At 32.7% G+C, this 13,358-nt stretch overlaps 1 protein-coding gene across 1 annotated transcript in view; it reads right to left on the bottom strand.

Moving 5' to 3' along the window:
- Positions 1–12,023: 12,023 nt before the first annotated feature.
- Positions 12,024–13,358, bottom strand: part of LOC129960921 (transmembrane protease serine 6-like) — a 31,136-nt gene continuing 29,801 nt past the window's right edge. Inside the window, exon 9 of the mRNA XM_056074664.1 lies at positions 12,024–12,286. Within this exon, the coding sequence (XP_055930639.1) occupies positions 12,101–12,286 (186 nt within the window). The 3' untranslated portion in view covers positions 12,024–12,100. The remainder of the gene's footprint in view (positions 12,287–13,358) is intronic.

Genomic DNA, 13,358 nt, shown 5'->3' with positions numbered 1-13,358 from the left:
GTCAATACATACTACGATAATGTTTAATGACATATTTTTCGCTATTTTCTTCAACAATGAGCACCGCCCTTTATCGAAGTACTGGAAAATTTATCTCGAAGGGACAGTACAAAATACGATATGTGCCAAATTTGTTTTGATTCGAAAAACGCTCGAACTGCTTAGTGTCTAGGTAGTGGGAATTTATTTTAGCTATGCCTGATAAGTGTATGTTCGTCCCTGTATGGATTTTTAAAGATGAATACCCAGTTTGGCCCCAATCAACAGAAAATAAGAATATAGGAAAATATATTTTTCATAAATGAGGTAAATATATGAAACATGAGGTTTGTTTTGGTTCGGTTTTTGGATTTTATTGTTGCAAGAGCCATTCTTGACTAAACTGCATAAAACTTTCATTGAATTTAAATAAAACGTCGAAAAAATTTTAATTAAAAACAACCAGATATTAAAACAACTAGAGTACACATGGAACTGTAACTTTTAAAAAGAAATAAAAAAAATGATAAAAGGTGTTAGATGATCACACACACAAACGACTTTATAAAGTTAAAAACATTTGGATGGTGCTTCTCACCAGTCAAGTCTTTCAAGACATGTGGAATTAAAATGGTAATGACGATGAGAATTAAAAGAAGGATATTCAACAAAAATGTGTTTCATGCTAAAACTCGCTTGGCATGTGGGACAAACGTGTTCTATCATTAAATAGTAGATGGCGGTGACTGAAACGAGTGTGATCTATTTAGAGACGAGTCAATTTCTTATCAACCTCTCGTACAGGGTGAACAGACCACAAACCGATTGTGGGTTTGATAGGATATAATTTATTGTGTATATGTCATATTTACTATTTCAAGTCTCAAAACATGGTTTTAACATATTAATATGATAGTATTTCTTACTTTCCCTAAAAACTGACTTCGTTATTTTTTTTCTATGGTATCTGGTAGGGCTGTGATATAACCAACAATAGACAGGTGTCTATCAGTGGTTGTGGCTATGCTGATTTTCAATATATCGAAAAAAAATCAATATTTTGAAAATAATGATTTTTCGATATCAATTTTTGAAGAAAAAAAAACGATTTATCATGACGATAAATAAATGCAAGTGTTCTCACCGTTTGATGAATAAATGTTATTTATGATCAAATTTTCGGTGTAGATCGAAATTTCATAAATATTATCTTCGAACTTTCGAAATCTGCTCTGAATTATGCCATAAGATTTTCCCCCTTTTTCAAAGTAATTTTGTTTCTGCAGTATGTGTTTTTAAATGTTCGAAGATATGTAATTTTTCGAACTTTAACAGTATTGTATACTTTTAAAAGTATTGCCATTTCAATTTCATAATAGATTTTTCATTAAATTATATTGTTTTTTTTATTTATAATCAGTATTAATTTTAGCGGCAGATATGTCTACCAGTCATTTCATCACTATTTAAATTTTAATGCTCATAAATCTTGATCGGGCGTTCGATGCTGATCGAGTTGAATCGAACTTTCTATACGTATTGAATTTTCGATAGTTATCGAGCTTTCTATACTGAGCTGAAAACGATAGTTGTCAGGAGGCAATGGAAGGAGCATCCACCTACCTACACACATAATTAAAATCGAAAAATTATTCGCAATCTAAAAAATATGTTAGATATATTAATAATTGCTGTATAAAAATATTATATACAGGGTGTTCACAAAGTCTTGCAACTGATAACGAAAATTTACTAAAAATTATTACAAATATAGACATGCATTCTATTAATAAATGCGCTCATTAATAAGAAAGAAATGTGCAAAATATTTTAAGGGCCCATGCTGGGTATTTTCTCAGATATCGGCTCTTAAAAATAAATATCTAGTACAATTTCCTTTTTAATTTAATATTTTTTTAATTCATTTAAAACGCAATGTGTAATAATGCGTTGTTACAATTTGCGTATTGTTATAATACGCAATTTGTAATTGTATTTAAATTGTAACAAAATTCAAATCAATTTCATTGTTTCATGATATCTTTCATTCACAGGTTTTTGCTACTGTGATCGAAATTTTGCTTTTTTTGTGCATGAACAGAAACGCGGAATTTTTTATTCAAGAATTGAAGTATATCACTGTAGAAGTAAAAATAGTTCCTAAAATTTTATTTTCAAGTAAATCGTTGCATCAAAATAAAATTCTGTTGTTTTTTCACCTGAAAAAAATGCAAATTTCTCAGAAAACACTAACATAAATAGTAAAATGATTATGTTGTAACTAAATAAACAATCATTATAAGAGAAGACTGCTAATTTATCTAATACATCAAATTAAAAAAAAAAGATAAAGAATAATACAAATAATTCTCAAATAGAATTCTGAATATCTGTAAGAAAAATGTATTTTTTAATTCAATGTCAATATTACATGTATTATAATTTCTGCTAGTAATTGTTTTTCCGGTGACATATCTTCCTTATAAATGTCTTCATAAAATTGCGTGTTAAAATATGATGCTATGTTGAGTTTGATAATACGTCTTTGAAATCAATGATCCACATTTTTAATTCAAAATAAATTTAAATTTTAACTGTAACGTGGGGTAATCATAGTTGGGTGGCGTTGACTAAAACACTAGAAAAATCCTATGCTTTTCCTTAAGTGCAAAGTTTATGCTCTATCTCTAGAATTATTAATAATACGAGTGATCGGCAAAAGCGGTAGTATGCGAGTGTGTATCTTTTTTTGAGGGGGCGGGGGTGCTATCTATGGAACATTTTATTGAAACTGGAATTTGATCAAAAAATTACTGCTTTGAAAGGTGCTTGGAGCATTAAATCATTTTATATTTCATTTTTATTATATTTTTGCGTTTTATTTGTTTTTTCTTGAGCGTCAAATCATAGTCAGTTTTAAGTCATAGTTTTATAACAAAAAAAAACTATCTAAAATAAGAACTTCTCATCTTAGGGATGGTTATAATACAGGAATAGAACTAATATCTTCTCTAAATTAATTCTATCTCGGATTTATTTTACAAATGAATGCAGAAATCAATAATAACAAAAAGACTTACATATAAATGAATTTAAATCAGACGGTAAAAATCTGGTATATACCTATAGTGAACTTGAACTGAATCTGTTTTATACAAAATTTATCAAAGGCAAATAAAAAAAACTTCTGCAATCCATGAGACTTTCCCTGCAGTGAAAAGATAATGAAAGTATATGTACAAGATGATCAAAATTGAAACACCCCTACTCTGAGCTCTCTACGCAGCGAACTACTCTGTGTTAAGGCTCCAAAATTGTTGATCATATTATCCAAGACATGGAAAAAAAATTGTTATATAAAAATTATTATACGCGAAAAAAAAATTATTTCCAAAAACAATGTTAAATAGCGTTGTACAACAGAAAATATGCTGAAAAACACAAAACACACATTTGTAGCACATTTTATTCGAACGCATCAAACATTCAATCACAAGGACCTTATCCATGCTGGGGAAACTGCTCAATATGGTTTCCTTCTTCAAGATTTAAAATCTGCATTCTGTGGACAGTTAGTTCAACTACGGATCGTAATTGGTCGATTGAGGTGCTTCTCACATGCAGAGTGATATTGTCTTTCAAATCAAAGGTTACCAGACGTCCTCGATAAACAAGATTTTTTAAGAGCCCCCACAGCCAAAAATCACAGGGATTAAGATCTGGAGAACAGATGGCCATGTTGTCGGGAACTACTGGACTAATTACTGTATCATTAGTAAAATATTGCTCAGGAAACTGCTATACACAAAGTCCAGTGTGTGGAGGCGCTCCATCTTGTATAAAAGTAATTGAAGCAAGACATTGGCGCTGTTGCATTTGGGGTACAACGAAATTTTCGAACATGTTTCGGTACCTCCTGGCCATCACGGCTCATGCCACAAAGTCATTGCGTGTTTTCTTCGAAAAAGAAAGGTCCAAGAATGAATGTGGCTGTGAATCCACACCAAACTGTAACTTTCTGTGAGTGAAGTGGAATTTCTCGAAGGTACGAGAGTTTTCCTTGTTCCAAATGCGACAGTTATGGATGTTGACTGATCCACTTAAATGGAAATGTGCTTCATCGCTCCATAATATCTGCCATGGCCACTACAAATCCATTTCAACTCTAGCCAAAAATGTCAATGCAAAGGTCACTCGTTTCTCCCTGTCGATGAGCAGCAACTGCTGATTGCAACGAATTTTGTACGGGTAAAAATGCACTGTTTTTCTCAGTACGTTCCACACTGTAGTATAGAGAATATCCAAGTGGCGTGACTCTGTACGTGCACTACTACAGTCTACAATGTTATCCATTGATTGTTCAACAGTAGTGGTGGCAACATCTGGACGAGTCGATTTATGTCCTCGACCCGACTGAACTCTTAAGATCTCCAGTTTTCTTGAATGGAGCGATCATCCTTTTGAGAGCTTGTGGAAGTAATGGTCTTTTGAGTAAATTCTCAAGTCGACGAAATTCTCGAAGTGCAGCTACAGAATTTCCTTTGTTTTATAAAACAACTTCACAAGCAAAGCACGTGCTGACAACGTGACAACCATTGCTGATAAGAATTACATTTTCCCTGTTTTATCATGTTCTATGCCTAGAACAGTATCTGCAAACCAATTGTTTATACAAATTTTTGCTTACAGTGTGAAATTGCTGTTGCAATGACAGTTTCAGTTTCTTCACTTTTTCATCTTCTTTTTTTCATATCAGCAGTAGAAATTAAAAAGGAAAAATTTTATATCGCATGTGTTTGTTTTTTGTGGTTATTTGTGTCTTTTCAGCATATTTTCTGTTGTACAGCGCCTCTACTGGTGTTTTTTTTTTCTGCGTAATCCGTTTCTGCATGTCTTGAATAGTATGCTCAACAATTTTGGAGCCTTTACACTGAGTAGTTTGTTGTATAGAGAGCTCAGAGTAGGGATGTTTTAATTTTGAATCGCCTTGTATATAATTATATACTGACTGCCCTTCTAATCAATTATAAAATTCAAATGTTGTTTAAAGTAATCATTATTGTTGTACTTTATTCCGATATTTCAACTTATAGGTATCCGACAAATTTACTTTCATTTGACTTTTGTAAACAATGGACTTTTATTTTTGAGCAAGACCATGCATAAAATTGAACATTAAAAAAAAAAAAAAAGTAAACTTTTAGATGTGTTTATGTGTTTTCATTATTTGTAATTTTACTTTTTCATTTAATTATTTTATTTGTATTTTTTATTCTTTGTAAACTTATTCATACAGTAAAAATTAATACTGAACATAGATGGCGCAATATGCTCTGAACCATTTGTATATATGGAATGTGAGTGAAGCGCACTAGAGCTTTTTATTGTAAACACTTCAACCTGAAAGTTGGTGTGAAACTGGTGCAAGCAGGCACCGCTCGCTCTTTTGTTAGCGGCAAAAGAAATTATTCGTTCGCTCTTTGTTAGCGACAATTTCTACTTTTAAATATATATATTATGTGTTTTATTATATATGTGTGATCATCGTCCATGTGTGTTGTTATATGTGTGTGTGTGCGGAAATAAATAAGAAAAAGACAAGAAAGCATCTTTCCTTGGATTAAACACACCCACCCAGCTACAAATTGGAGGCACCGGCGAGATATCAGCATGAGAAACAGATAAGTTTCTTCATTTTTTTCTTATTGCTGATTATTAGTTTTTATATTTTTAAAGAGAAGAACATCTGATGAGTTTAATAAGAAGTTCTCCAATTGCGAGCGAACGTTAGTTTTCTTTAGTTTCGGTTTCGTTTCGCAAACAAATTCTATAATTTCTTTTCAGCAAGAACGATCCGAAAAAATGTAAGGAATACAAGGGTTTTATGAGTGAATATGAAGAATTGGGGCATATGTCACCTAATAAAGATTTTGATTCTTCTAAACCGGATTACTTTCTTCCTCATCATGTTGTGCAAAAGAAAGACAGTATTACAACCAAACTTCGAGTTGTGTTAGATGGATCCTCCAAACCGCCCAACTCAAATTTGTTGAATTCAGTTTTGCGGGTAGGGAAAATATTGCAACCAGATATTTTTACTATTCTTGTCAGATTCAGACTAAATAAAAGTGCTTTCACTTCCGAGATAAAGCAAATATATAGACAAATTTTAATTGATTCAGAAGATCAAAATTTGCAAAAAATAGTGTGGAGAAATTCACCTGATTCCACTATTAAGAAATACAAACTTTCTACTGTAACTTACTTAACTTCATCCGCTCCATTTTTAGCTACTAGATGTTTACATCAAATAGGCTTGGATTCTCAAATTATAAATCCTGGAATATCTAAAATAATTCAAAATTCCTTTTATATGGATGACTTGATGGCTGGAGCAAAATCTAATGAAGAAGCAATCGCGTTAATCCAAAAATTGTCAGAAATTCTAGATGTCTGAGGATTTCACTTAAGAGGCGTTCCAATTCTCCACATGTCTTAAATAATTTAGCTGCATATGTAAGTGCTAAGGAATCCAATGTGGAAATTCATCCCGAAAACTGTTCTAAAACTCTGGGACTTATTTAGGACTCTTTTACTGATTGCTTTGCTTTTAAAATTGACTTTAACTTTGAGAATGAACTCACCAAAAGATCTTTTCTGTCACAATAAGCAAGGCTATTTGATCCTTTGAGTTTTCTTTCACCTTGTACAATATTAATAAAAATCTTTTATCAGCAGTTATGGTTGCTGAAAATTGATTGGGACAATGCCTTACCGGAACATTTTGCAGTTAAGTGGCGTAAATTCAAAAAGGAATTTCAGCAAATATGTCACATTTCTATTCCGAGATGGCTTCTAACTACAGAAAGGGAAATTACTCTTCATGGCTTTTCGGATGCATCGAAATCCGCATATGCCTGTATCATTTATGCGGTTCAACGATCTGATAATGGTGATACTAAAACCACTATTTTAGCAACTAAAAGCAAGGTAGGTAGCTCCACTAAAGCCTGTATCCATTCCATGGCTAGAGTTAAATGGAGTTCTCCTGTTAGCCCGATTATTATCTGTTTTAATTTATACATTTCATGATCAAGTTATTAATTTATGTGCTTGGACAGATTCTCGAGTTGTTCTTTCCTGGTTGTCTTCACCTCCTCGAAATTGGAAGCCCTTTGTTGCCAACAGGACTTCAGAGATCTTGGACCTCATCCCTCAAAATAGATGGAGGTATGTGCCGTCAAAGGAAAATCCAGCAGATATAGGATCCAGAAGTTTGTCTTCTAAGGATCTGCCAGATTGTCGCCTGTGGTGGGAGGGTCCTACTTTCCTATCATCATCAGAGGCTGATTGGCCAAAGCAACCAATATTCAAAAACAATGACTCTCTCCTTAAGGAAAAGAAAAAAAAACTGCATGTGTATTTACTGCAATTTTGAAAAATGATTTAATAGATTAATTAATTGAAAATATTCGTCATACGCTAAGTTAATTAAGGTACTATGTTTTTGTATTAGATTTATAAATAATTGTAAAGCTGGTGAAGTGAATAAGAATCCTACAGGTATAATTGAACCTATAACTACAAAGGAAAGAATTTTTTGATCGTAATATTATTGTAACATATGTTCAAACTGCATTTTTTAATGCTGAAATTAATTGTATAAAGTCAAACTAACCAATGCCAAAGAAAAGCCCACTATCAGCACTTTGTCCATTCATTGATAAGGACGGGTTGCTCAGAGTGGGAGGGCGTCTTCAAAATGCATCTTTGCAGTATAATGCAAACCATCCTATCATATTACCTAACCAACATAAATTAAGTATTCTAATTATACAGTATTTCCATATTTTAAATTTGCATGCATGTGGTAATTTATTACTAGGTATTTTACGCCAAACATTTTGGATATTAAATATTAAGTTAAAAAATGTGTATTAAATTGTGCTGTATGTTGTAGATTTAGAAGTAATATGTCAAAACAAAAAATGGGATATCTTCCTGAGGACTCACAACAGGCCATTTTTTGTCTCTGGTATTGATTATGCAGGTCCAATTTCTATATTGGAACACCGAGGCAGAGGAGACAAAACAACGAAAGGTTAAATTGTTGTATTTGTATGCTTTGCTACGAAGCTTTTACATTTAGAATTGGTAACTGATTACACGTCCGATTCCTTTATAGCTGCATTGAAACATTTTTGCTCAAGAAGGAGCACACCTAAATATATTTATTCGGACAATGGAACTAATTTTTTAGGAGCAAAACGGAAGATCAAAGATTTATACAACCATTTATCTAAAATTAATCTAGATCAAAAGTTTTCGTACTCTCTTTATCAAAAGGAAATTAAATTTTCATACTATCCCTCCTTTGAGTCCACATTTTGGTGGACTCTGGGAAGCTGGTGTAAAATCTGTAAAAATTCACTTAAAACGAGTTTTAGGAAATTCGAACTTAACATTTGAAGAACTTTATACATTATTAACTCAAATAGAGGCGATATTAAACTCATGACCTCTAGTTAGTTTAGATAATGATGATGTAGATAAATTCTCTAACACCATCTCATTTTATAATTGGGGATGTAATTACTAGTCCTCCTTAGACACTTGAAGTGTCTACACTTTCATTGAGGAAACGCTAGGATATTGTCCAAAAAGTGAAATTAAATTTTTGGAAAAGATGGCATATAGATTATTTGAGCTCGTTACAAAATAGGAGAAAATAGAAAAATTGTTATCCAAACATTAAAATCAGTGATATTGCAATTATTAAAGAAGATAGTACTCCCCCAGCAACATGGCTTCTTAGCAAGGTTGTAGCTATACATCCTGGTAAGGATGGGGCCATAAGAGTAGTTACATTAAAAACTTTGAAAGGGCTTTTTAAAAGGCCTATAGTTAAACTTTGTATTTTACCTGTGCATCAAGAATGACTTCTTGATGGGTCGGAGTATGTTTATGTGATTTCATTATTGGCAATTTTTGTTTTTCATTTAATTATTTTATTAGTATTTTTTTATTCCTTGTATGTTTATTCATACAGTAAAAATTAATACCGAACATAGGTGGCGCAATATGTTCTGGACCATTTATATAGAATGTGAGGGAAGCGCACTAGAGCATTTTATTGTAAACACTTCAACCAGAGAGCAGGCACCGTTCACTCTTTTGTTAGCGGCAAAAGGAATTATTCGTTCGCTCTTTGTTAGCGGCAATTTTTACTTTTAAATGTATATATTATGCGTTTCCTCATATATGTGTGATTATCGTCCATATGTATTGTTATATGTGTGTGTGTGCAAAAATGAATAAGAAAAAGACAAGAAAGCATCTTTCCTTGGATTAAACACACCCACCCAGCTACAAGATGAAACAATTAATTCCAAAATCGAAAATCAATTCACCTTTTTTCATGCAATAAAATTGAACGATGCTAAGCAGTAGTTAAATTTGTTGATGGCAGAACTGCCAATGAATGAAATTATCCACTATCACTTTACAAATATTGGTTCAAATTTCTTGTTATTGTTGCGTACAAAATTATGTGGATTACTTTGATAACTCATCTTAAAATGATCTTCATTTTATAAAATAAACTGAGATTAAATTCAGTATGACTATCTATTCACTAACGATATCGACTCCATACCGCCATGACTAAATTATCATATCCTGACGTTAGAAAAGAAAATAATGATTTTCAACTCCATTCGCCCCACCGAATCACATAGAAATTTAGAATAGAGAAAGCAAACATCGAAAAAAAAGGTGGAATTTTGAACACGTCATCAACCTTCTGGCATACAAATCAGTTTCGTTTCATGTGGTTCGTTCTTCACATTGCATCAATAGGTCTGATCCTCCTGTAGTGTATCAGACCTATTGATGGGGAATCCGCCTCTCAATGAAGTCCTTCTCTTGCTTAATTTGATCGAAATTGCTTCTAATTTACGTTTCTAAATTTACGTGTAATTCTTGTATCTACACAAAGCACATTAGGTGGCGACCAGTATGTTATGTTTAGATGTAAAAGAAGATGGATGCTAAATAACAGGCCAGGAGTCCTTGCCTGGGGGGGGGGGCATAATGTTGGGCAGTCGTACACCACTGCACGTCTTCAATACGGGTACTGTCAATGCGCATCGCTATAGGGATGAGATCCTTGAAGCCTATGTAAGGTTGTTCCAGGGTGCTTTTGGCCCAGACTTCATGTTTATGGACGATAACGCGCGTCCACACAGAGCCCAGATCGTTGATGATTGTCTTGAGGAAGAGGATATTCGACGTATGGACTGGCCCTCGAGGTCTCCGGATCTTAATCTTATTGAGCATGTTTGGGATGGTCTCGAAAGAGCCATTGCATAGCGTAACCCCCCTCCTAATACCCTCCAAGAGTTAAAAGCCGCGTTTTTGGAAGAATGGGCTTTGTTGTCCCAAGCATTTATTGACACCCTCAGAAACAGTATGAAAGCTCGTTGTGAAGCATGTATAGCAGTGCACGGTGGTCACACTCCATATTAGACAGGTTTTTCCCGAAATAAATGCTTTATCTCTGATTCATAATGTAACGCTTTTGATATACACTGTTTCTTAATTCCCAATTAAAACCTTTCCCATGTTGTTATGTGTCTATGTTCTTTCTTCCATTGTAGGGTACCTCTGTGCCAAATTTCGTGGCAACACAGTGAATAGTTTTTCATTTTCCTCAGATTTTATGTTTGTGACCTTAATTTTGGACATGAGTGTACTTTGACAGGTAACTCCGAAAATTGTAATTGAATATGTCATTGCATACATCTTGAATCTATAAAAATCGCGAAAATAGGGATGGATACAGGTTCTGAATCGGAGGAAAGGGAAGGCAGATATTGGCGGATCGCTGACGGTGTTTGTAAGTTTAATTGAATTATTGAAGTAAGATGTCAGAAGATACGGTTTGAGCTTTATTTAAAGTTTACTAAAAATGGACACGTTGTCTTGAACAAGAAAAAATGCGCTGAGTTGAATGAATCCAATAAGCTTTACTTTGTGGATGAGAGAATTTTCGTTTGTTTATCTTTTAAAGCGGCAATTATTTTGATCTATAGGTTTTCGTGTAATTGAATGAAAGAAATGTTACGTTCTATTGAATCTGATAATTTTAATGCTCTAGAATAATATGCAATGGATTTTTTTCAAAACATTTATGGTTCTTTCCTGAATTATCAGAAGTTTAATAAACTAAGCTGTAGAGAAATGAAGTAATTCCTGTATGTGATTATTTCTTTGGAAAATTTTAGTTTAAATCCTTACTCTACCCTACCTGATATGTCTTTGGCAATGGTTTCAAACTTTTTGACAGCACTTTGAAAATTCTTTATTTATTTTTTTCACTTCAATCATTTCATATAGAAATTAAGTTTTTCTTTATAAAAGTAATTAAGTTGTGTCTTTTTATCTTATCTCTCTTACTTAGCTGAAATTAAAGATAATTAGAAATACTGAAATGTCCGAATTACTATATTGGTCAGATTGCCTTAAAAAAAGTGTTGAGAAATTTTAAATTTGTGAAAATGAAAACAAAAGTTTTTAATTTATGCAGAATGGCACAAATAACCACGTTTTTCACTTTCACAATTTTAGTTTGAAATAAGATTGACTGTATTACTTTCAGATAGCTAGTGTAAACTGAAACCTAACATAACGAGCAGAATCCTAATTGACTTTATGTCGTTGAAAACTGTGCATTGATGTCAATTCAACAATGTTATGTAATGAATTCATTTATATAATTTTCTTTTGTATCATTGTATTGCACAAGCCCGGATGTACACATGCTGTCAAATAATTGTTTTCGAATTTTATTGAAATCTTGTTATTCTCAAGTGACGTCAATATCAGATTTTGCGATTTCCACCGATTTAATGTCTTTCTTTTAAGTATACAATCACCTCTCTGCTTTTTTCGCTGAACAACCTGTATAGATAATATGATCGATAATCCCTCAAGAAATCAATATAAGTTTCTGAAGAAAGAAAATTCTTTTTAAAAATCTCATAATCATTCAAGAAAAATCTATTTATTTGTATTTTTATAGTTAAATTCTGTACATAAGCTTTTTGTCAGTTTGTTTATATTAACTGTACTTGTTAAGCATTTTATTTATCCAATCCACTTTGTCCGAAACTTTCGAGTACACTGTATAAGACCCAGACAAGCCACAAAGTCCTCCTTCCATGTTGCCTGCCGTACCGTGGCTAGTAGCACCCATGATATGCCATTTGCCATTGTATTCACAAACTAGAGGACCTCCGCTGTCACCCTGCAAAAAAAAGCACAACAGTTATTATTCAGCTTTTAAACTAATAAGAAGCATGGATAAACGGGAATGGATCAGTGTTAGCCTTATTCTTACAACAGAATTTTTACTTCTTTCAATCCCCTGGCTTTACTCGTCATGTATGAAACAGTAACAGCAAGAGTCTTATTACCACGTCATTTGAAAACAACTGTTTCCACATAAAAAGACCCGTTGTTTGAGTTGGACTCAAATATATAATTACAAATATCTCTGAAACAAATCTAATTTTAAAAAGCAAAACTTTGGACTGATTAACTTAATTTAGGCTTTTCAAAGAAGTTTGACTCTTTTAATTTAATTCAATTAATATCCCATTCTGAAGTTGTACGAGGGCTCCTTTGAGACGAACTATGCAGCTTTGAACCGTATTCAAATAACGAGAGAAAAACTTGAGTTGGCCGCCCTCTCGAAACTTCTACCCCATTCTATCTAAAGGACATTTGATTCTCAATTGACGGATAACAGACTTATATAAATGGCAGGCCTTTACTGGAATCGAATTTTTAATCCAAAATTTACATCAGAATTTCGAGGCCGAGACTGACATGGTTTTATCAATGAGCCAACATTTCGCAGATAAATTAAAGTTTAACTAAAAAAAAAATCATTTAATGCTAGATAATAATTAACAATAGAAATTTATATACTCCTAGACTATTTTAGACAGATCATATATTTATAAAAATACTTTCGTGCTACAAAAAGAAAATTCCTGCATTTAAATTATGAAGAATATACAGGTATGGGAATTTTAATATTTGTTGTTTATTATTTCCTTTAGTTCAACCTTCATGTTCTTTATAAATTAATTTTCTTATTATAGAAATAATGATACTATCCCATTTTTAAATCAGGATTTCCTCTGAAAATTCATATTTGGAAATGTTATTGTCTTCTCACCATCTGATGACACTTCAAAATTACGAGGGCTTCATGATGCGGTGTGAATATAAAGATTAACCATAATAAAGCAATTACTGAAATCACGTTATTTGTGTGATCCTTCCATATGAATTTCAAACAAAACTGGAAG

Source organism: Argiope bruennichi, chromosome X2, assembly GCF_947563725.1.
Source record: "Argiope bruennichi chromosome X2, qqArgBrue1.1, whole genome shotgun sequence".
In the NCBI taxonomy this organism is placed as follows: Eukaryota; Metazoa; Arthropoda; class Arachnida; order Araneae; family Araneidae; genus Argiope; species Argiope bruennichi.
Note: the sequence above shows the minus strand (reverse complement) of the source record. Positions and strands in the feature narration are given on the sequence as shown.